We start from the raw sequence: 25,664 nt of genomic DNA, 5'->3' as shown, positions 1-25,664 counted from the left end.
TTGGGGTTGGAGGGGGGGGGGGGGGTCATAAAATTGTGACTTTGTGACAAGGGGTAGGGAAATATTAAGAAGTGTGACATCAAGTATTTTTTAATACAAATATGTTTATAAAAATTAGTTTTTGAAAAGTACTTTGTGACAAATGGGGAGGGGGTCAAAATGTTTAGAAAAAGTGTAACATCATTTATGAACAGCCCCTTACCAAGAAATCGGACTAAGATTTGCAGAACAACGTTTATGCAGTATGAACTAGTTTCATATCCATTGCAATATTTAACAAAAGTGAACTGAGGAAGTGCAGAAAGCCAGCATTTCCCCAGTAAGAAATTTGTTAGAAGTAATTAATAAGTCCCCGATGCTGGGGGGGGGGGGGGGGGGAGTTAAAGGTGGGAAGGGTGAGCCAAATTTTGTGGTTTTCGATTATATCTCGGAAACTGCAGTGTTCCGAATAAAAGTAAAAGCTGAATAAATTTATTGTGAAATTGTTTTCATACATATGCGTCACATTTTCAGTGTTATTTTAGGTACGCGTTCTTGAAAACCAATAATTTTCGGAAAAAAAAAAAAAAATAGCTCGTTCTTTTTGTCTCAGAGTGTTTGTGCCAAGCAGGCGCTCAAGGGATCTTGTGCATCAATCATGTGACAAGGACCCTGACGGTTTTCTGTGTCTTGAAAATGCACCGGCTGAACACTTGAACTGCAGATTCAAACCTGATACCGAAGAAATAAGATGCCTATGCCCAATCACAGCAACATCCAGCTGACAACAAATCAATAACTATAAAATTCTAGATTACACTCAATTTCGTTACTCTTATTGAAATGAATATTTGTCGCTATAACAGGATAATGAAATTTTAATAATAGAAATAAAGTAAATATAGCTGACCGGCAGCACCTTTTTGTAATTATAGTATTTATTACATTATTATTAATCATATTTTGAAAGTGTTTATGTCAGGGTTGGCAAGGTTTTGGACACTACGGTAAAAACCTCGGTAAAAACCCTGGTTTTTACCGTCCTGTCCAAAACCCTGGTGTCCAAAACTATATTTTTAGAGAAATTGTGTTTTATGAGAAAACATCAAAAACAGAATAAAAGGTATCGAAGTAATGTTTTATATTGAACATTTATTCAATGTGAACATTCAATTTATGTTGCAGCTGATTTTAATCTAGTTATAGAAGTTGAATTCTTGATTCAAATTTCAATTTGTATGCATGAGTTTTTTTTTTAATAATAGTAACCAAATTTCCTTATGTTTATGCATGTGTGCAAATGAAAGCAGAGTTGTGGAGGTTTTCACCGTCCTGTTCAAAACTCATGTGACCAAAACTGTCCGAAAGTGTCCAAAACTATTTTTGAGAAACTATATTTTGTGAGAAAATATCAAAAACAGAACAAAATGTGTTAAATTATGCTTTTTTTGACTATTTAATACATTTATTCAATGTGAATGTTCAAGAATATAAATATATACGTAACTTATTTATACAGCAGATTTTAATCTAGTTAGGTAGAAATTAAATTCTTCATTAAAAATTTCAGTTTATATGCATGAGTTTTTTTTTTTTGTTCTATAAATCAAATTTTTTGACATTTACAGAGTTCCCACTCTTCCAACAGATTAAAAAATAGGGCCTTTATATGGCCTTTTTACAGCACAATTTTAAAATAATTAGGGCAAATACAAGCCAATGTTGCACACCAATTTTCTTTGAGGTCTTCAATTTATTTTTATGTTTTTTTTTTAATCTATCATTCATAATTGATGAATAATTTTGAAATTCATTTCAAAGCACTTTTTTTTTACTCGACAACAGAGCTTTAAAACGTTGTAACTAAAGTTCTATGGGAGCACTAGAGTTGTATGAAAGCTCATTTTAAGGAAAACTACATGTGCATTAATTTATTATGTTTATGTACCTTGAATAATTTGAGAATTTTTTTATTTTTTATAAAATGTAAAGTTGAAAATTTTTAAAGATAATCTTTGAAAATTGTTGGAAAAAACACATGATTTTTATTGTAGTTTAATGAATACAGAGAATTTCAGAGTGGGACCAAGAAAGGACAGCAAATAATGTAGGACACATTACTCTAATTTTTGCTAAAACATTTTAGTAACTGCTGAACCCTTTCATGGCTCCGCTGAAAATTTTTGGACATTTTTATAAATATGCATTAAAAAATCAAATAGTATTTTTTTAAAAAATAAAGGACACCATCATAAAAAATTTTGAATTTTTACATTTTAAAATTTTGTAGCAAACATTTTTTCTCAAAAATTATTCAAGTTACAAACTAAAGTGAATGTAATTATCTTTAAAATGAGCGATTATAAAACTCTGTCGCTTTCATAAAACATGAGTTTTAACATTTAACAGTGAAATTTTGAAAAAATTGCAAAAAAATTTCTCACACTATTTGCTATTACTTCTGAGGCACTCATAGTCCCACTCTGAAACATGTTGGATGTATTCATTAAAATATATTTAAGATTTTTTTCAAAAATTTTAAAGGACATTTTAAATTCATAATTTTGTGAAAAAGTTTTTCTTGAAAATAAACCATTCACTAAACCAGGGCCAAATTAAGGCATGGGCATATGGGGCACAGGCCAGGGCATTAACATTTTCGGGGGGGGGGGGGGGGGCACCAAATTTGTAGCTAAAGTTTTTTTTTAATGAAACAAATTCAAATTGCACCACAGCAAAAGCAAACATTAAGTCTAGGGAAAAAATGAAATCTATTTAAAATTACAAGCTTTTTCAGAAATTTCAAAGTCATTCCAAGCTTAATATTAAATTTTATTGCATTTTAAATGCTACATAAGAGATATCTTTGAAATTTATGTCCTATTGCTGCCAATCAAAAGTTTACCAACATGACATATTATAATGTTTTCACAATTTAATGCAATATTAGACATTATCTCATTCAGCATGGATACAGTAAATACTTAATAATCAAAATATTTTACAACTATAGTAAAAGCTAGGGAAGAGGGGGTAGGGGCAAATGAAGTTCGTACCCAGTATCCTCATAAAGTCTTAGTTGGGCCCTGCACTAAACTCCCGATTATCCACAGGGTGGATTACCCACCGCCTTTCACACATTCAACAAAACATTTTTTTGCCAATGGTTAACTGAATGTATAGATAAATGTACACATTTCAATTTAGTAAAAAACTGTTTCTAGTCATCCCTATTTTTTTCTTCCCTTTTCAATAGCATCAAACCTTTCATGGTCCCTGAAACCTAACTGCTTGAATCCTGATTTATAGATTTACACTACTTACTGGTTACTGCTTTAAATCTGCACTATATTTATTGACTTTTAGATCGATACGACTTAGGAGCATAATTGATCTTGTTCAAAAAAAACTTCCTTCCTTTCCCCCTATGCATAAATATCTTGGTGTAACCTAGCTTGATATGTTTCAAATTAATCTGTTTGCACCATTTGCTCGCATATGTGTAAAATTCATTTGCTAGAAGAAGCGATCCTTTTCTAGCTTCTACATGTTTTTTATAAAATGTTATCATTTTATTTAAATTTCTATTACATTATTGATCTATCTAAAGCTATTGCATAGACGAATATTGTCTTCTACTTACTTTGTGGATTATCCGCGATTTCGGTTATCCGCGGTTACCATATATAAAATTAAAGTGCAAGTAAGTAACTTCAAAATGAGTTAGTATACAACTCTGTTGCTCTCATAGAACCTTTGAATTAAACACTTCAAAACACTGCTGGCAAGTAAAAAAAAAAGCTGTTAAACAAATTGCAAAAATTAATTGCACATAACTTATGAATAAGCTTGCCAGACGTCCCGGTTTTCAGACAAAATCCCGGTGTCCCGGTCCGTTTACTTCATGTCCCGGAAAAAGATAACTGATTACAAATGACCAAAAAGGCCTTGAAGGATTATTTAGGACAATTATTACTGTTACTTATATCAACATTTTCTTGTAAAATTAATACCGGATTAGCTTGAAAGAATTTTACAGCAAAATTAAAACCAAAAAAGACTAAAATATTCCCGTAAAATGAAAAGTGTGTCTAAATATTTTTCATTTTTTTAATTCATCATTCAATGTGTTTCTAACTAAAATAAATTGTAAAATAATTTGTCGAAATGTTCAAATTTTACCTGATTACGTCATATTTTCGGTTCATAATTAGTAACCTTATCTTCAGAGCATTTAAAATAGACTGCCCAACAAAAAAATCCAAAAATCAACCACAGGTGTGTACCCTTTCGAATACTAGCGACGATGGGGGGGGGGGGGGGATTCCGGTGTCCCGGTTGAGCACTTCAGAAATCTGGCAAGCCTACTTATGAATGATAGATTTTTAAAAAGTATAAATAAATTTAAGACATCAAATAGTAAGGTTTCTAAAAGTTTCATGAAAATCTTAGAAATAAAGTTAGGATTTTTTTTTGTTGTTGATTTGACACGGAATGACACAAATCCTAATAAAATAGGGCCTTTCATTATTTTTTAGAGCTTTTGACTACAAAATATGGCTTTTAGAGGGGCCCCTACAAGCAATAGTTGAAAATAGGGCCTTTATAGGGACTTTTGAGGGCCTGTGGGAACCCTGATTTATGCATGTGTGTTCAGAAGAAAGTGTTCAAAATGTAGTGCAATAAATGTAATATATTAAAAATATGAACTAAATAAGAATAGCACAGCTTAAAATATAAGTGTTCAGTTATCATTTTCTTGTTCTTTAATCTATGATTTAAAAAATAATTTTTGTTAAAACATCATGTAAAACTTAATTGCACCTAATATTTTTTGCACCTAAATATTGCACATTTAATAACATTCCTTTGAGTTTTAAATAGAACTGAAATTAATTGTTCTGGTAGTGTTGTGAATTTCCTTTCATAACACTACAAACTGTTACATAAGGAAGTTTTTGCAATAGAGTTATTGACAATTTTTTTTCAAGTAAAATATTTTTTTAATGATCACTTTGGAGAAAAATGTTATCAAATACTCATTAATTAAACCTCACTAATATCTATATTTATGCATTACAAATATTGTAGTAAATATGAATTGATTAGATTTCATCCCTTTAGCTTTAGCATAGTTTTGGGCAGTTTAAGACAGTTTCGGACACTTTTGAACAGTTTTAGACAGTTTTGGACGGTAAAAACCACCTGTCCTGTCCAAAACCAGTTTCGGACAGTCCAAAACCCAACCCTGGTTTATATGGAATATGGACTGACAGTAACTAGAAAATGAAAATATCATCTTTAGGGTGACATCTTGGTTCTATTCTGGGGCAGAAGGGTCATGTCACCAGCAGTTGAAAAGTAGTAAACTGAAAGTCAATTTAGATTCCGTACTTGAAGGCGGATTTATTTCAAACAAATTTGGTTGGAAATAGTTCTTGACATCAGACTCCGACTCTGAGAATTTAGGGGCACCTGACTCCGAATCCGACTCCTGTGCCCGACAATTAATCGGATTCCGACTCCCTGACTTCGTAGCTTTGGCAAAAATTTATACATGGAGGACAAATGAGTGACTCCGATTCTTGGATATTCGTCGCCGACTCCTTTATCTAAAAATGAGATTGACTAAGATTCCGACTCTGCAGCTATGGTTTTAACTGTGAATTAATTATTGTTGATATGACTTGTTTTTATTTTCACGCTAAAGTTTTAATTTAGGTATTCAGTTTCCGGCGAATAAACTCGAAGTCATTTATGTTTCTACATAAAGATATGAGCAGACGATTTTTTTTTCAACAGTGAAAAGTATTTCTTTAAGTTGACATTTTATTGTTTTTATTTATTTTGTTTCGTGCATTAATTCATTAAAATTTTTGGCAACAGGGGAAAAATAAACTTTTTTTTTTTGATATGATGTATTTATTTTAATGAGCTTATTAATTTTTAATTATTATTTTCTCGTTTTGAAAGTTGTTAAAGAATTTTTTTTAATGGAAAAAAGTGTATTAGTTGCTTTGTTTAAAAGGTGCTGCTATTTTTTTTTTTTTTTTATGCATCTAATTTTTTTTTAGATGAGTGAGGAATATTTTATTCCTAGAAATTAGCTTAAAATAATTAAAAAATATGTTTGGAACAATTTACGGTTTCAGCTATTTTTGAGAATATTGATCAGGTACTAGAAAGTAGTATGGGAATACGGGAAAGTTGGCTCGTATAGTTCTAGACGGAACTTCTTGCTTCCTTCTGAAAGAAGAATAAGAAGGAAAAAAATAATTTTGCTTTCTTCTTTAGTAAAATCTAATTAAAACATTTTAACTATTTCCCATCAAAAGGGCGGCAAACTGAGGAATCGCCCCAGGCGGCAAAAAGCGTAGCTATGCCACTGCCTGTGAAACTTAAAATAATATTGGTAATTTTTTTCAAATATGATTGATATTGTTTGAAAGAAAAATAAGTATGATTTCAGTTCCTTAGAATGTAACTTTAATGTCTGAAAATGAGAGCTATTGAGTTTTAATTTTTTCCAATCCAGTCAAAGTCGAAATCAAAACTAAACTGGTTTTTCTTTTTCTTTCCAACAGAAACCCTAAACCAAAACTGCGTAATGGATTCTAAAGCTGAACCCAAAACTTAAACTGGAGTTTCAGTTTATTCATACGGCCATGCTAAGCACAGTAGTAAAAGTAGTCATACCTGCAGTTTTGAACAAAACTGGGTTATTATAACCAAGTTTTTCTCTATTTCGTATTTTACTTTTTGTAATTATAGTTTTTATTACATTATTATTAATCATATTTTGAAAGTGTTTATATGGAATATGGACTGACAGTAACTAGAAAATGAAAATATCATCTTTAGGGTGACATCTTGGTTCTATTCTGGGGCAGAAATGTCATGTCACCAGCAGTTGAAAAGTAGTTCCTAGACATTGGTAATGCATTGATGTCATCGTCATCCCCATCGTCCTGGATAAATATTTTGATTCCGTTGTTGCAACTGCCCTTGTAATGTAAGCTTGAGACAGAGTAGTCTAACTATTTTTTACAAGTGACCTCCTGGTCACATGTAGAAAAGCAATCTGTCAAAATTATCTTCCAGATTTCGTCAGGAGCAACATCCGATTCCGATTGTTTCCCAGCACGAGTTAGTCATTCCTTCTTTCCCAAACCACCAATCCGGTACTTCACCATTAAGTTTCTAGCTACAGGTTATCTTTGTGCTACGGCACAGTTAGAGATCGGTCTTGATGTTTGCAGCAACTTTGATAAATTATCTGTAACGGAATTCATTGAGGGACTTTTGGCTAGAGCACCATACCATGAGAGATAGATATGACTCCAGCAGCCTCAATGAATTCAGGGGAAGAAGAACTGTTGATATATGTTGATATATTTGGCTATCAAGAGGACAACCAGGAGGACTTCCTCTCAAATGATAGCTACCGAAGAATTTTGCCATCTGATGATAAATGTCTTCTCAATATAAATGACAACATCACCTAAAGCTCAGAGCGTATTTGTCTTGTTTTTCAGCAGCTTCATCATTAGCAGCTGACCCACCATTAGTTCACCATTAGTCAGCTGACTGTTATTATGAAAGTTGGACAGAAACCTTCTTGTTTGACTGTAATTTCAATTTTCAAACGGACGTTGATGTCCATATGGTTTATACAATCGTCTTCTTTTGCCTTACAGTTTGTAGACTAGGTATCCTCAATAACAACTAATTCAAGTTTAATTAAATCAATGTCGTTATCAATTTTCCAAAACAGTATGTGTAGTGCTGACTTTCTGCACATCCTCAGTCCATCAATTCATACTGCATATACGTAATTTTGCTAATCTTTGTCCGATTCCATGGTAAAGGGCTGTCCATAAATAATGTCACACAAAAGTAGCATATCAAATTAAAGGATATTTAAAGCTCTTCAACTTTGTCATTGACAATTTTCATGAATACTGATCCTGGGAGCCACTAGGAGCAAACGTTTGACAAAAAGAGAGAATTTTTCGGAAAATCATCGATTTTTCATAACATATACCAAGAAAATTATTGGAAGTTTGACAAATATGTGTAGAAACAGTTTCAAAGTAACTTTATTTAGCTTGAATTTTTATTTTAAACGCATTTTTTCCACCGTTTCCGACATTTTCTTGAAAAACCCAAAATTTTCTTCACACCTTCCTCCCACCTTTAGCTCACCCTCCAGGGTCGGGGATTTTTAGCATGTGTACTTATTAACTACCCCTAAAAATATTCTGAAGTCAAAAATTATCGCATATTCCATGCACGCTACAATGTGTTCATTGACTGGACTAATATGCAAAATGGTAAGGGGGAGCTCAATTTTTTTAACCATGGTTTAGCGGGATATTTTCCCCATGGAAGCAGATTTCAGGACAGATTGGAGTCATTAAAATTTGATATTTTTAATTACTTATTCATTAATGGCTAGAGATCAAATGTTTTTACACTTTTGCAAAGAAAAAAGCACTAAAAGCAAGGAAGTTGTAATTTCTAAGGGGGGGGGGGGGACTCGAGGCCCCCTAAATGGGCGCCCTAGGTAAATCAGTTGTTTTACTTAAACAAGCCATACTTGTTCAATAAAATTACTACAAAAGTTTGTTAAAATACTTCGGGGTAAATAATGTAAGTCTAATTCATGTCTCAGTGTCTCTTCAGAGAAAGTTATTGTGTACAGAATTTACAAAAATCTTAAGAAAAACGTCAGTTAAATTGTTAAATTCGCATCAATTTCCACATATCTGTTACAATATTCTTAAAATCAGCCCTAACAAAATTTTGTATTTTTTTTTCTTTTTTCATTTTTTGCTGCAGCTAAAAGTCCCATGGCTTTCAATTGCTTTTTTTTTTTTTTTTGGGGGGGGGGGGGGGGGCTCCACTTGTACGCCCTAATCGCCGCCACTGGTTATTTCTTAAAACATGGTTGTTTTTAAGTGCTTGAAATTAGCTTTTAGATTACTCTTGAAGAAAATATTTTTCATAAAACTCCCTCATTAAAGAAAGGAAAATTGAAATGTTCAACCAACTTTTGCTAATTTTTCTGCAACAAGTTCCTCTTCCTTTACACCATCAGCTTCACCATCCTGTTGCTGACGAGATTTTATATGCTGCTCTCTCTTTTCTTGAGCAGCCTTTTGGTTTTCCTTTTCTTGTTCAGCACGTTTTCGAGCCTTACGCTGCTTATTGCGATATTTCTTTAATTCTGCAGGAGCCATGTTAGCTAAAATAAATAAAAGAAAATGGATGATAATAACATAACTAAAATAAATTCCCCCTTACATTACTTAATTATTGCAGGTGAGGCATTACCAAATGTAGTAAAGTAAAAGGTTAAATGTTTTTTTTTTTTTGAGATAAAAAATTCGAAAAATACAGTAATGGAGCACTTTCCTCTTTTGAAGACAGTGGCGTAGCTAAACCCGACTTTCGGGGGGGGGGGGGGGTTACTTCTTTTATATATATATATATATATATATATATATATATATATATATATATATATATATATATATATATATATATATATATAATATGTACATATATATATATATATATATATATAATCGCTTGGAATTTTTTCCTTTTCTTCTTTTTTTTCTTTCTCTTCTCTCTTCTTTTTCTCTTTTTTTTTTGAGACTTAACGTTTCGGGGGGGGGGGGGGGGGTTGTCCCCAAACCCTCCCCTAGCTACGCCCCTGTTTGAAGAATAAATAGTATAAAATAGAAATGAGTATAATTGTAAAATTTAAAAAATTTACTTAAAAAAGCATTAGATATTATTTAACATAAAAATAATAAATGCTTATTATAAAACTTAAAAAATAGGAGGGATGATAAAAATTCCGATTTTTAAAGAATCTCTCTCTCTCTCTCTCTCTTTTAGGATATTGTAATTTGATTAACCAAATAATTTTGATTGAAATGTAATACAGAGATGGAAAACATTCATATCACAGCAGAAAAACATCGCTACTTTCACGCACACGAACATATCCTCCCCACCCCCTCAAAAACCTTAAACAATTTATTTATGAATTAGAATGCTAATTCTTTCGAAAAGTATCGATGGGTCCGTGTATTTTAGCTCATTTTTATCAATCAGACACGTGGAAAATAGGTCCTAATTTAATTTTACAGCGCAATGAGAGTTTTTCTGCAACAGACTTTTAGTATCTGGCTTTTGGTTGTTTAATTTCCAATTATTCCGTAAGCCTAAACAGTGCAAAGCTAGTGAGCCAAAATACAAGGCTGTTGATTTCCCGTTCAATTGATTTTTCAAGCCTAAGTGCCAATCGTTACTTCAATGAGCAAAGCGAATTTTTCTGCAGATATTACAATAATACAAAAATTCTAAAAAAAACTCATAAGTCAAGATCACTCACAAGAATAGATCACGCATCGAAGCGTGTAATAGAGACGACAAAATAAGCGTAACACAAATCCGTTTTTCCTCTTTTGCACGTATTGTCAGCGTATCATGTTTCCATTCAATTCGTGTTATGCTATTCGAGGAACATAAAAAATCATGTCAACAGACTTTAATCCATGTTACTGCTTCGAAAAGCAAAAAGCATTACCTATTGATGAAGCGAAAACGATGCATCTTTTATTTCTTAAGAAAAAATATTAAAATAAAATAATAAAAGCTTGACATATTAATGAATTCTCTTATTCTAATGAACGGGAAAAAATAAAATAATAACCACAAAAGGAATGAAAGTTAAAGAAATGCGAGTCAAAACTAAACAATAACCGGCTGTGAATATCTGGAAAACACAGCTAACTGGGTACATAAAACAACCATTTTCTTTTGCATGGTAAAACCGGAAGAAAGATACGAAAAGATACACATTTCCCATTATGATAATCGCGCATAAAAAAGTGCTTACAGATAAAACAATGCGGTTTTATTTTGAAGCTAATTCAATAAGATAAAGACGCAAATTTGCTTTCTCAAGAATAAACGGTTTCTGTCAGTTAACGAACTAAACTAAACCCAAAACTTCAATTCTAATTTTATTAGCACTGTACACTTTTTAATTCAACACTCAACGACTTCAGACTTCAGAGATGATTTAAAAAAAAAAAAAAAAAGTCAAATTGCTGCTTCAGTTAAATGCTTCCGGAAAAAAAAAAGTGCTGCATTAGCATTTTGCAAGAAATTTGGCATAGGGAATTTTTTTAACACTAGCCAGGCAAAATTTTGACCACTTGATCGTAAGAGTTTAAAACTCAAGGAATATCAAAATCCTTCGAATTGCAAAGTAAGAATAGCTATTTAACGACTCAACATAATAGAAAACATGCATTTGAAAACCTCAAATCATTCTAAACATAAAATCAGACACCAAAAAAGTTTTCCTGAAAAAAGGGTCTCCAACCTTTTTTACTTAAGGGCCACATAGTAAATTTTTGAAAGCGAGGCGGGCCAGCAATCCAACAATATTGGTTTTATAAGTTTTCGCCCCCCCCCCCCTCCCACAACCTTTTTTATTTTTTAATTAGCAATTAGCAGTATTCACGTTAAGGTGAGACAAGCCAAAGCCCAACAAGATGGCGATTTTTAGCTGCCTCCTCATACCAAAAGATAGGAACAAAAAGTTATAAGTCCTTAAAAGTTTTAGACTGTCTTTGAATCAGAAGAGGAACCAAGGTGGGCGGATCGAGTGATATCTCTTGGAACATTATCAAAATTCGCATTTTTAGGCAATTTTAGTGAAATGAAGGCAAAGAGTGGTTGCAATTCACTCCCGCAAATATTTTTCAAAAATGAAATCAACTTTAGGTTATCTTTAGACACGTTAAAGGCTTTTCTCCTTGCAAATTACATAGTTTTAAAAACGCAATTTCAGACTATCTTTGGTGATTTGTGACCTTATGGAAATGAAAATTCAGATGCTCTTCGGAAACTTTTCGGGAATGAAGGCCAAGGATAGGAACACATTTTTGGACATCTTTAATGGTCTTAGATCTTAGAAGAATAGTCAGAATTTAGGACCTGTCCCAGAAATTTTTTTATATCGAAGTTTCAAAAACAATTTTAAGCCATATACTCGTATGTTGAGACGTTCGGGACGGGATAGGTGGCTAATCCCGGAAATCGTTCGGAATTCGTCCAGAATTTTTTTGAAATTAAAGTTCAAGAAATGCAATTTTGAACAATCTTTCGTGACTTTAGGGAGGAAAATGAAATTTGGAGACTCTCCTCAAAGGACAGGCAGTTGCTCCACCCATCCCTCCTTTCTGAAGAAAAAGGAAATTTCTTCTGACGAGATTGTATGTTTAAATTTCCCACAATGAAATTCATTTGTGAGGTAAAAAACCATAAATTTAGAATTTTACACAAAAGAATTTTCATGATTAATTCATAATTTTATTGTGTGTCTTTAAATTTGAGAAATAAAGTAAGTAACAATCAGTAATAGGGCAACATTAAGTCATTTTAGAGGTTTAAATGGACTCGTTGGAAACTTTACTCTAATCCAGGGATTTCACTCTTTTGACTATGATTTTGCCCAGGTTTCACGTAATGATAAGAAATCAAAATTGTCCAATTTTTTAATTCCATTGATTGTTTCGTAAAATTTATGAGTTACTGATTTCAGAACTATTTTGTCAGTTACTCAGCTTTATTTCAAACAAAACAACTTAAAACTGGTTAACGAATAAATACCTTTGTGCTGAAGATTCAAAAAATCAGTAATCCAACGTCATAAAGCACAGTTATGAGAAAAACAACATTTAAAGTATTTGGGTTTATAATTTTGTCGGGGCGGGGGGGGGGGGGGACAAATAACGTTCATGGGAAATGAGGTAATATTCAATCCCATAGCCGAGAAGAGCACGTGAAAACAGCACCTAAAGATTTACCATCACAAACTGATTGTTCTTTATTACCATGATAAGGCATAGTTCACCAGTTTTTCAAGTGTTCAGAATGAGGAAACCACTGCAATTAAAGCATGGAGAAAAAATGAGTTGTTTAGCAGCTGGGTTCTTCCCCAACAGAATTCTTCTCAGATGGTTTACACGACCTTTACTCCCTCTTACAAGAACTTCGAAATTCATCCTTGGCCTGTTTCAGCGCTTGGCTCTTCTCTTTCCCTTCCCTTACCCCCAAATGAACTTGTTTTGATTTACGAGAAAACACATTACCAGAGCTTTATTATTCGTCATAAACTTCTACCAATGTATTGCTCTTCGAAATGGTAAACAGTCTTCCACGTCAAAGGACGATCATTATTTATGAAATATCGACATATAATCATAATCCTACAAGCGATTTCGAAATAAATTCATCGGAGACAAATTAGCAAATAATAAATGACGATTGAATTATTATTGAACAAACATCACCTTGAAAAGTATCTCCGCGAGACTCATAAAACTTGAATTCCTTATGCCCAAAATATAAATGTTTATGACGGAGACATAAAGACAGACATGTATGTCCACTCTACCTCGTTGCCTTACTGATAATTGAATCATTTCTTTCAAAAACAAGTCAAACGACAACATTGCTAATTTTAGGGAAAACATCTCTAGCACCATATTAAATCATTCGATGATGATGGTTAAAACGCTTTTTCGAAATTTTAGGGTTTGTCGCTTGACCGGTTTTTGCAATAAACGGTTCAATTATACTTGTTGCGCGGCTTCAGCAGTTATAAACAGGGGGATCTCGAACTTAAATTTTTGGGAGGGCGGAAATTCTCAATTTGCCGAACGGAACTCGAAGTTTTGCCAAAAAGAACTCCAACTTTTGCCCCGTGATGATATTTTTGCCAAATAACGAAATTTTTTGTAGGTCACCGTGACCTCTTGTGACCTCCCTTGGAACGTACCTGAGTTCCAGTTCCAGACAGGGTTGGCTTTTTCCCGTCCAAAACTTGTTGTTCCCATCCCGCCAGGAAATACCAGGAAAAAGTGGTAAAAGCAGGGAAAAACTTCCAAATTAAATATATGTGAAAAATATTTTGTTTTTCTGAATCTGATGAGTAAAATGAAAGTTAGAAATAAATAGTTATTACAAAATTTCCTTGGGTTTAAAATTATTCTGTAGGAAAGGAATATAAATAAATAAGAATTATTGTACAAAACATAAAATTTACTCACAAAAGTTTTTAACAATGATACATTTGCTAAATAAATATATTTCAGAACATAATAAAATAAAAAATACTAGGGTTATCAGGAGAAGCAATACATAATTTGTGTTTAATATAGAGCCATTCTATTTCCAGATCAGGCAGGCCCGGTCACACGATCATCACCGATTTTTTTTGAAAAAATTACAGTAGTTACAACTAAGGGACATATAAAATATCCCAAAAGGATTTTGCAAGAAAATTTTTTTTTCTTCAGTTACAGCCGACAAAGAGTCTGCACAAAATCGGCCATTTTAGAAAAAACCAGCAAAACACTCCATTTGAAATGGACACTATTTCAAAATTATTAACCTATTTGAATAATTCTTTTTTCTAAAAATAAACAAGGACCCATTTTTCCTCTAGACATAGTTTTTGAAAATTTAATTAGGTTTTTTGGTAAGAAAAAAAAAGATTTTTGTGGCGAAAAAAACTGCATTATTACCGATTTTATGATTTTTTTTCTCCATGATTTTTTTTTCTTTTTTACTAAACGGAGATTGCAGTCCTTATATGATAGTTTCTTAGCATATTTTATTATAATCCTTAGATGCATACAGTCTTGGAAAGAAAATTTGAAATTTTCAAAAATTAGCGATTTTCGATGTGAGATTACTCTAAAAACTCATTTTTTAAGAACTTAAAATTTGCTCAATTGAACCCATTTTAATACTTAACAAATGGATATACACTGCATCCCGTATTTTTTCTCAGAAAATGTTAAATGATTTTTTGAATATGATCTTATCGCCAATGGCATGCATGTAAAATGGAAATGTCTAATAATTTCAGTCACTGAAATTTTGATTATATTAATGATTTTCAAAACTTATGCCAAAAGCCAAGTCTCAAAAGAAATATTCCAAACTTGGGAGGAGCATAATTGATGAAATATTTAGAAATGTGATGACTAATGATGCATAAAGCTTCGATAAAGCGCACTTGGAATTATGTAATTAATTATCTATCCTGCGACGAGCGTTTTAGAAACATCAACCAAACTGAATAACGACTTTCAAATGGAAAAAAGAACTTGAAATCCTTATTCGTTTCAGACAGATAAACAAATACAGATGTTAAAGCATCTGGCAAATGCGCCTCAAAATCCAATCAATTCCCAGCATGTGACCAGATTCAAACTGAACAGTTAATAAATTAACGCTATGGATGTTTGTTTAAGGGCCATTAGAAACCGGAAAAAAAAGGGAGGAAAGAAGATAAATAAATCAAAATAAAAATTAATTATTTTCACAACAACACGGCTGCAAGTAAGATTGAATACAGCGAGGGAGGAGGAACAGGAAAACAATCTGACTTATTTTTTCCGCATTCAGACAATGACTTTATGAGAAGATTATTTTATGTGTTTACTTTTTTTTTTTTGTTTTGTGTTTATTCAATTGAGAAAAGACGATTACAAGAACAAGAATCAACAATACTGTTGCATGGAAATAGTACAAGGGCGCGTGAAGATAACTGATAAGTTTCACTTTTCAGGTGTTTTACAGGACATGAAAAACATTTCGTTTTGACACATATTGCGTGTTTTCCTCAGCGATATGATTCCAAAAATGTTGTTTATAAACACGAAGGAAGAAATCATAAGACACTATGAAAAACATACATGAAACAGACTTCTCATTCAAGGGGAAGGATAGGAAAGGGCAACTGCCTTAGGCTTCAGTGCCGGATCTGGGGAAAGTGGGGGGGGGGGGGGGGGGGGTAAGTCAGGGGCCCTTGCGCCGAGTGAAATCTTTTTCGTAAAAAAACTTTTTTTTCACTTTCATTTGTTAAGTATTTGAAACAATACATGTCTACATAATGGATCATGCATTATTTTTCATCAGTGAATATTTTGTTCTACATTTATAAGAGAGGAAGAAGTTGAGCATGAAAACCATAAAGCCCCCCCCCCCCTAAATACCTGTTCAATATGTTTTTAAATTCGAGTATACAAACTTGCAACATTTAGAGTAGATTAGGGGTAAATATAAGCTAATCTCACCCAAATTCAAAATAAGTGAGTATTAGAAGTTTCTTAACAAAACTTGACAAAAACAGAAAATGAAATACAGTTGAAATAATCAGGGCTGTGGAGTCGGAGTTGGAGTCGAAGAGTCGGAGTCGGATAGATTTTGGGGTAAACGAGTCGGAGTTGTTCAAAAACATGCCGACTCCGACTCTAGGCTTCTTATTTTCTTTCCTTTTCACTGATTCACCTTGCATTTTTTAAAAACTGACTACCAATTGGTTCGATTACATGTATAAAAAGATACTAATGAGAAAATAACAGCCGTTATGGCAATCAGCTAGCTTGAGTGCTTAGCGAACTTTCTGTAGCCGTCCCCTAGTTTGCTTGCTTTTGAACTGAACTAATAGCAACTGTCAGCAAACGATTTTGTTGCCTAACATTTTCAATTAATCACTTTGAAATAAAAATAGAAATATAGTGTTTTGTTCGATCTCAGTTATAAAATAGTAAAAGAAATGTAACAAATTAGTAAGTCGAGGCCCGTAGCTAAGGTTGAAACGTTTAAGGGTGATCGGCAAATTCAAAAAAGTTATGGCGCGAAAGCACGAATCCAAAAGATCCAATGAAATAATCTCATGTTTTTTTTTTCTTTTTCTTTATTAAGACTATTTCTATAAGCTTGGTTCTCACTAAAAAGGATGGAACAAAATAAGTGTAAGTGATTTCTTGATTACAACACTCAATAATTGCAGTTAATCTTAAAATCTTCATATTAAGGTTAATTTTAAAGCAGCCAATAAAATTTAAATTAAAAATTTAGCGAAGAAGAAATATAGGTATAGTAAAAGCTATTCGTATAAATTTGTATACACCCGCATTTTGTGTTAGCTCCTGACGTATGTGCCCTATTTTCGCTGAAATTTTATTGATGAAATATAATTTAAAATATATTCGCGAAAATTTTCAGAATTAAAATATTTATATTTTTTTATAAACTCTGAAATTAACTTTTGGTGTCATCTACCAGATGAGTGTCACCCGGGGTAACCACCCCCTCTCAAGAACTTGGATTTAGAAAAAAAAGCTTTTTTTCTGTCAAGTTACAGCTTTCAAAAATTGAAAGCAAACGATTTGATCAATATCAATTTGTTAAACATTAAAGGGGGGCAATTTATAATAGGTCACTTTCATTTATTTAAAATTTCAAGCAATATTAAAGTAAATGCGTTCTTTTACATCAGTGAATGTTTTTTGCTATCAATCCATTTCCTTGAGAGGAAGAAATATGAAAAGCAGAAAGTTAAATTAAAACTAACAACACCAACTAGATTGGAACGATAAAATGTTAATGGAACACACAGAGCTGCAATAAGATCACTTGGAGTATCCTCCACGAATAGGAAGAGCAGGTCAAATTGCAGAGATAATTACGGGTATAGTAGACAATGCATCATTAACATCTATTCGTTATTGCTTCATAAAAACAAGCTCCTGATTCAATAAGACGAGTTTCCAAGGAGTAGTGTTATTAAACACTATATTCAAGAATTTTCCCCTGACTTTTTAAAAATAAATTACTCACTATAGTTTTTTTTGTCAATACCATGTTTCCAGTTCTAAAGTGGCTTGCATTTCTTTTACCTTGGGTAACAGGATAGTAGAATAGTAATTCGTCTTATCGTTACGTTTTTTTATTGATTCAAAAACCGGGGACTTCATCCCTAGCCACTTCATTCAGCGAGAAGTTTATTGGGGTTTTGCGAGGACGTGCAAGAAAGCAAATTCAAATTAAAACTAACTCAGATAATTTTCCAGCACTTGAAAATAGATACAAGCTTGTGAAGAAGTATTGTTCCTGTTTAGGAAGATGAAAGCCATTACTCAGAAGTGCTCGTTCCCTCCAAAAAGCGAGGGCGAACCTCCTAAATATCCCAAGAAAAACTCTACGTGAGCGAGACCCCCCCCCCCCCTAAAAAAAGAAGAGAAAAATACACACACACACAAAAAAAAAAAAAAAAAACCGTTACAAATTTCAATAGGGCAGTCCATTATACCCCCCCCCCCCATTCTAGGTGGGCGCCCTTGCTACCAATTGTTGTTTCAAAACAACAATTGGTAGCAACTAGTCGTATTGTGTGTGGGAAAATGAGGGGGGAGGGGGCGAATGATAAAACGAAAAGAGAAGAAAGAAAATGTGTGTGTGGTGGGGGGGGGGGGACTAAACACAGGACACAGGCACTTCTTTTTTTTAATTTTAAGTTTGGTAATTTTTAAATAACTTCAGAGGCAGATGAAAAGAGCTACAGCTTTTAGCAAACGTACATTAAAAAAAAAAACGGAGGGGGGGGGGGGGAGTACATTAAGAATGCTCGATTAGTGGAAGAATATGAACCGAGTGACATAGTTGTGAAGTAAGAAAATTTCTTAGTCAAGACTCATTCAAATATGAAATTTTGCAACAGCTATTTTGACGACCCATTCTCACCTTTCCAGTTTCCCTCAAAGAGGCAATCGTGGGCGAATGAATCTATTTGGGTCGGAAAGAGGGTAAAGGGAAAGGATCCTCTTCACGAAAAAGGCATTAAAAGAAAGAAGAGGAAATCGTGATTCTTACCATTTTATTCAAAGCAATGAGAGTAATATTTATAGTGAAATCTCGTGTTTAAGATGAGCTTGATAAATTTTTCTGGTGCCCCAGGAAATCTACGGCATGAATACAAGCAAATCAATTCTGGTTTTTGATGCACGCGGAAACATTCGTTAAAAAAAAAAAAGTGAATAAATGAAAAGTAAAAAGAAAGTTCCGAAAATTAAAACTTAAAGGATACAAACATCGGTCCAATAGTGGTTGTGATAAAGCAGGGGTGATAGTGGATATAAGTTAAATTCTCTGAAGACAGTCTGAAATTTTTGGAAACTGTGAGTAAACTCGACTCCCCCCGCCTCCCCCATAAAAACACTTCAAATTTGCAAACAAAAATCATTTAGATTTTTTTTCTCAATATTTTTTTAGTTTTAGAATGTGTTGTTAGCCCCACATGTTCGGAAACGGTAACCCAAAATTTTCGAATCCCAAACACTCCTGCGAAAAAGATGTCTAATCTCTCGAAGCAATGGTATCTTTTCTTTCAAAGGATAGTGTTACACTACAAACGAACACATCTAAACTAGAAGGAACGAGGGCACTGAATTGGTGACACGCCACGCAAAAGAAAAAAAAGAGAGGGAGGGGGGACCTTCCTCATTGTTGAGTCATAGCAAGGAAAATTAATGACCTGATTTGCGGAGTACATGAGTACAATGGTTCATCTTTTAAATTTTTACAGGGTTCATACTCAATTTTTAAAGTCACAATCTAGAAACTTTAACAAAAAAAAAAAAAAAAAAGTCTTGTAAGAGACCTTTCAAGACAATTGGCACCTACACACAGAGATGAGCTGCATGAAACATATTCAAAATTCACATTCAAGTCTCATCAAGGACATTTCTAAACGCTCTACGTACATATAATAAGTATATAAACCAAATACTGAAGTCGAAAATATTATTTTCAATTATAAAATGTTTGAATCAGTCAGCAACTATATACATATTTTTTTAATATTTAAAACAATTTGGGATTCAAAACCAAGTTTTTGTTTTTGCAACAGAGCCAGGCCTGGATTTACGTACAAGTCAAGCAAGCTATAGCTTAGGGCCTCCACTTTGTTAGGAGCAACCAATGCTTGAAAACCTTGAAAATTAGGAAAAGTGGCTACAAACCACAAATGGGAGGGAGAAGGAAGGATACATATCAAATTCAGCTCCTTCTACACCATCCACTATAAGTGTAAAAACCATGGTTCTCACGTTTCTGAAACATTTTACAAATTTTTTTCACTCACATATTTTATATCTTGCTATTTATATAATTCCGAATGCAGTATTTTAGAAATTCTTTTGTTATGCTTTTTTTTCTTCTGCATATTGTCAATGTGTAATTCAAGGAAGAAAAAAAAAACTACCTCTATTTCTTTTCGTTTTCCGCCCCATTTGCAACTGAAGCAAAGTTGTTGTAATGAGAAATGAATAGTTTCTTTTTTCTTTTAAATTTAAAATAGCTTTTCTTACAAAGTTAAAATTGGACTGTAAAAAATTTACTATCTAGTACTAAAATATCAGAGACTGGAAAATACAAATGAAGTGCGTTAAATAATTTTAATTATTCTAGAGTCCTTGAAAATAATTAAATAAGTCTTTGAAAATCCTAAGGAAAGTGGGCTCCAATTTTATTTCTTATCAAGTGATTATATTGTTCAAATGGGCAGTATGTTACTCTCTTGTTTAGAGATATAAAATTTCTGGAAATTTTGAAGTGATGAAAAAAAAAAGTTTTTTTACCGGTTTTTTTTCGAGAAGAAAAAATGGAAAAATTGATTTTTTTTTTTTAATGAATAAAAATAGGGTTTCTTGGAACATTTTAAGGGTTAAGCATTAAAAAATATATGCAATCCACAAATCTTCTTTTTCTGTTTGACAGAAGTACACATAAAGTTTAGTAAGTTTCAAACATAAAGTTCAGTAAGTTTAATTAGGAAAAAAACCCCTTTTTGTTTTGTTTACTGTCCCGGTTTTTATAACTGAGAGCTTTCTTGGTGAAACACCAGAAATAGCCAAGTTGTCGTGCAGCCAATAATATTGGGTAAGGTGTGTCTAATCATAACAACTACATTTTCTATTTTAGATTGCTTGTGAACAGTGGCCTAGCTAGGGAGGGGCGGAGGGGGCAGTCAGCCCCGGACGGCACTTTTTTTTTGGGGGGGGGGCGGCAATTTTACACTTTTGATGCGAAAAAATTTAAGAGATCAAAAGTATGATTTCCCAACAGGTAAATCATGCTTTTGATCTTTTTCGGGAGTCAAAAAAAGGTCTTTGAATTCTAAAGTTGTGGTACGACTATGATAATAAAATTACACAAATACAAAACATGCGTTGTTCTTGTGGACATCTCAGCATTATTTTTTTTTGTTTTGTTTTTCCTCTTCCTTCATCTGAAGCTACAGACTGAGGGCGGCGTCACATTTTTCGAGAAGCGCAACCGAACCTTCATATCCCTTGACGTCACTAACAGCCCAAAAATGCAGTTTTAAGCTTTGAGTCTCGAAACATTTCGAAGGTATAACACGCCCACCCTATTCCTTTACATCTCATCTTTAAGCCCAATATTGAATTTTTTAGATTTAAATACCAACAAATTCCTAAAGGCCGTCAACCCCTGACCCTTCCTGTAACGTAATTAAAGATAGTCTAACATGTATGTTAAGAACATCAACTTCGAACTTAAAAATCCCTATCGCATCCAATGTCTCCAAAAATAGCTTAAAGTTGGGTTTTTGAAACTTAAATTTCAGAAAAATTCTAAGATAGGGACCCCAAATGTGCATGAAATCACCTAACGTCATAAGAGTTGGCTCCAAATTTCGTTTTTTGAAATTTCTGAGGGAAGACCGCAAAACCTTCTTTTCTCAGTGATGAAAAGCTTCAAATTAGCAGCAGATTCGGGTGGTAAACCACCCTCCGGATTTCTCTCTTGACGTTGTTCGTCAAACAACGGCTAAAGTGGCGTTTTTAGGACGTCATTTTCAAACAGTTTCATAGGGAAACGTGAAACTCACCTGACTTCCCAACGTTTTTGGAAATATACTTGGAAACTTATGCCTGCAATAGCACTTTTGCAACTTCGGCATCGGAAAATTACTTGAGAGCTCCCGAACGTTACCTACTCTCTTTATGTCATCAAAGATGGACTAAAATTGGTTTCAAGTTGAAAATATTTCGGGAGTAAAATCCAGTCTTTGTTGAAATTACGGAAGGCGCTTACCGCCTATATTTACGTATTTTTCAGTTTAGTTGAAAAGCTTTCTAGACAGCGCCGCTGAATCTTACCCAATATCTTCACGTATAAAAAGATAGCCTAAAATTGCCTTTTTAAGACTTCAATTTCGGCAAATTTCCTTGAGAAGTCCCTACCCCTAACGTCAAAAAAGAAAGCATAAAACTGATTTTAATTTCTAAAAAAAAAAAAAAAAAAATCTGGAGCGAGCTCAACAACCTCTTTTTTATAAGCGTTACCAAAAATTGCTTAAAATTGCGAATTTCAACTTATCTCTTGGAATTTTTCGGTGGGGCTCTAAATTCCTTTTTTTAGCCTACTTTCCCAGTAAAAGTCAGAAAAAGCATGAAAGAAGGCTTAATGCATCTTAAAAATATCACAAAAAACAAAAAGAAAAAGTCAAAAATAAATAAAATAATTAAATAAATATCGAAAAATTAAAAATTGTAAAGTAGGGTATTGAGATGGGGAAAAAAATGTCTGTTGGCCTGTCTGTCTGTCCCCCCCCTACTAACTTTTGAATGAATAGTCCGATTCGAGCAAACTTTTTTTTGTTCGAAAGATCTCAGCGAGGACACCTCATTCCCATATTTCACTTTTTGATTTGAATTATTTTTTGTTCAATTTTCAACAGTTCAAAAAAACTTAACATTAGCGCCTACGGGGAAATTCAAGGCAATTCCGAACTGTAAGGCGAATTTGCTTCAAACAAACTTTGTAGGAAAAAGCTTTTGATGAAAACCTTGTATATAAAATATCTTTTTGATTTGAATAATTTTCCGTTCAATTTTGAACAGTTCAAATCCCCTAATGTTAGCGCCTACGGGGAAACTGAAAGTCAATTTAGATTCCGTACTTGAAGGCGGATTTATTTCAAACAAATTTGGTTGGAAATAGTTCTTGACGTCAGACTCCGACTCTGAGAATTTAGGGGCACCTGACTCCGAATCCGACTCCTGTGCCCGACAATTAATCGGATTCCGACTCCCCGACTTCGACTCTGACTTCGTAGCTTTGGCAAAAATTTATACACGGAGGACAAATGACTGACTCCGATTCTTGGATATTCGTCTCCGACTCCTTTATCTAAAAATGAGATTGACTAAGATTCCGACTCCGCAGCTATGGTTTTAACTGTGAATTAATTATTGTTGCTACGACTTGTTTTTATTTTCAGGCTAAAGTTTTAATTTAGGTATTCAGTTTCCGGCGAATTCGCAACTCCAACGAACTATAGGGGGCACTGAAGTCACTGTCTAATGGCGGAATTGAAAACTAAAACAAACGCACATGGTAACGAAAAAAATGCTAAAAGTGTTGTGATTTTTGTTCGTACGTATAATTTTTTCGCTTTATTCTTTTTAAATTAATTTTCAAAGTCTTGTGGATATTCTGGCCCACGTAGAAAGAAATGAGAATAGGGAAGTTGCAACCTATTAAATGTTCATATTTTGGCTATTGGATATTGTTAATTGACCCTCAAAACTAAAAAATTCACCATCGCCGGATTTTAAAACACGGTGGTTGATTTTTAATGAATTTTTAAAAATCCACGCGCAAAAGTGCGCGCTTCTGAAACGTCACGAGCTACGTCACAGGGCGCGAATGGGCAGCCTTCCGCCGAAGATCCCTTGTTTTCGCTAGGAACATTTTGAGCGCGCTGATATTTTTATTTTTTAGAAATTCAATAATCCTTTTGAACACTCTTTGGAGGCCGGATTTGTTAAAGCGCAATCTAAATAATTTTCCTCAAGTAACACCAATGAGATATTCGAATATTTTCGAGAGGATGAGAGGTTTAATGTTCCAGAAACGCGAGGAGTTAAATGCGAGGAGAAAGCGTTTTACGTTTCATCTTCGAAGTCGAATGCGTGACCTTCGCTTCTCCCCCTAGCGGAAGAGGGGATGACGTCACTTCCTATGCCATTTGACGTCACAAGAGCTTGAACTTTAAAAATTAATTTAAAAAAAACTACTTATCGTATCGCAAAATTTTTTTCACCTATGATGTTCATACATGTTACTCTATCATATAAAAATAAAATTGAAAAATCGAAAACTTCCCTATTCAAGAAGCATTACTAAACGTCAAAGATTAATGCAAACTACGTAGTTCGTAGTTCTAAGCAGCTATTTCCACGATGTTGAATTCGATATTTATCAATTCTTGATAAAACTAAATAATAATTGTGGCCTGACAAGAATAACAATTAATGCTAGAAAATTCAATGTGACATTACAAATTGTTATCGAAAGAAGATGATACTTTTTTGCCTTGCTTGGCTAGAGCTTATTTTTTTTCCATTTGTAGCTGAGTTATTTCTCTCGAATTCCCGAATCGGTTCATTTAAAAATTTTATGTTTCGATTTTTCTAATTTCTGAGTTACGATTTAATTGGGTGATGTTATGCAAATCATCAACAAAATTCTCACGGATATATGGTGATAGTTTTCTTTTCAGTTGATTGACCATTATTTCCTTTCATTATCGAATTCTGTAATCTTACTACCATTTTATTCCACTCATGATAAAAATTAAAAATGGTTTAACTAAAAACGCGAAATCTCGCCAAGGCTACTTTGCTCGCACTATGCTAATACTATAACCCTAAACAAATTTGGCGAAACCTTTCAGCTGAGAATAAAAGGAATAAAGTAAATTCTTTCTCGGTTATTCATTTTGTTCTACGATAATATATTCAAGAAAATATTTTGCATACTGTCCATTCCAACTAAATGCTGCTGTAAAATATGGTAAGTTTAATTAATTTCAGATTAAAAAAAACCTCATATTCTTACAAATTCATACAAAACAATAAATTTTTTTACCTTGTATAACGTTATCCAAGTTTGTTAATCCAGAATTTTCGCTTTCACCAATTATTAAGGAAATAATGAAAACTAACATTATTTTGAGAAGCTCGAGAATACTACTAAGGGACGAATTAATTTCTGTAGCTGAAAGCAAACTAAGACACATTGATTGCGTTAATAAATACTCAGAACAAACTGCTTGTGTTTACGTCAACTGACAAACGTGGAACGCAACGTGGCAATGTTTAAGTTTCATTTGCAGTTTTGTAAATCACCGCAAGGTAGCGTATTCGAGCGCTGGAGTTCCGAATAAACTCGAAGTCATTTATGTTTCTACCATAGACTAATAATAAGAGTAGACCGAGCTATGGCAACCCTTTTGCTGCTCATAAACCAAACCATGTGACTGGTGGATATCCTAGCAACAGCGGTCGTTAATCGTAGCAGACGATCAACGCCAGCGCGAAATAAAATAAATAGAATTGATGGAACACGGAAGAATGATCTTTTATGGAGTCCGATTTGTAAATTTGTTATTCTAAGTTGTAAATATTTTGTTAATATAGTGAGTTTTTCGTTTAGATAGTATTGTGCATTTTTTTAATCAATTTCAATAACTCTCTAAGCAATAAAAGATACAAGCGACCAAGAAGAATCAGCAAACGGTAAGATTTTTACCTACAGTTTCAATTTAAGATACCGATTAGTACATTTTTGTGTTAACGCAAAACGTTTACGCCATTTCGTTCACGCCAACGCTGACAGCTACAAATGAAATAAAAGTTACCGAAAGCTGATCAAAAACTATTACTAATGTCAAAATAATGCATAACTAAAAGAAAAACAGTTCAATC

At 33.3% G+C, this 25,664-nt stretch overlaps 1 protein-coding gene across 1 annotated transcript in view; it reads right to left on the bottom strand.

The window, feature by feature from the left end:
• Positions 1–25,664, bottom strand: part of LOC129230920 (N-alpha-acetyltransferase 15, NatA auxiliary subunit-like) — a 275,701-nt gene that overhangs the window by 41,217 nt on the left and 208,820 nt on the right. The window contains exon 17 of the mRNA XM_054865206.1: positions 9,033–9,226. Coding sequence (XP_054721181.1) covers positions 9,033–9,226 — 194 coding nt within the window. The remainder of the gene's footprint in view (positions 1–9,032; positions 9,227–25,664) is intronic.

This window comes from Uloborus diversus, chromosome 1, assembly GCF_026930045.1.
Source record: "Uloborus diversus isolate 005 chromosome 1, Udiv.v.3.1, whole genome shotgun sequence".
Taxonomy (NCBI): domain Eukaryota; kingdom Metazoa; phylum Arthropoda; class Arachnida; order Araneae; family Uloboridae; genus Uloborus; species Uloborus diversus.
This window is presented reverse-complemented; position numbering and strand designations above follow the sequence as displayed.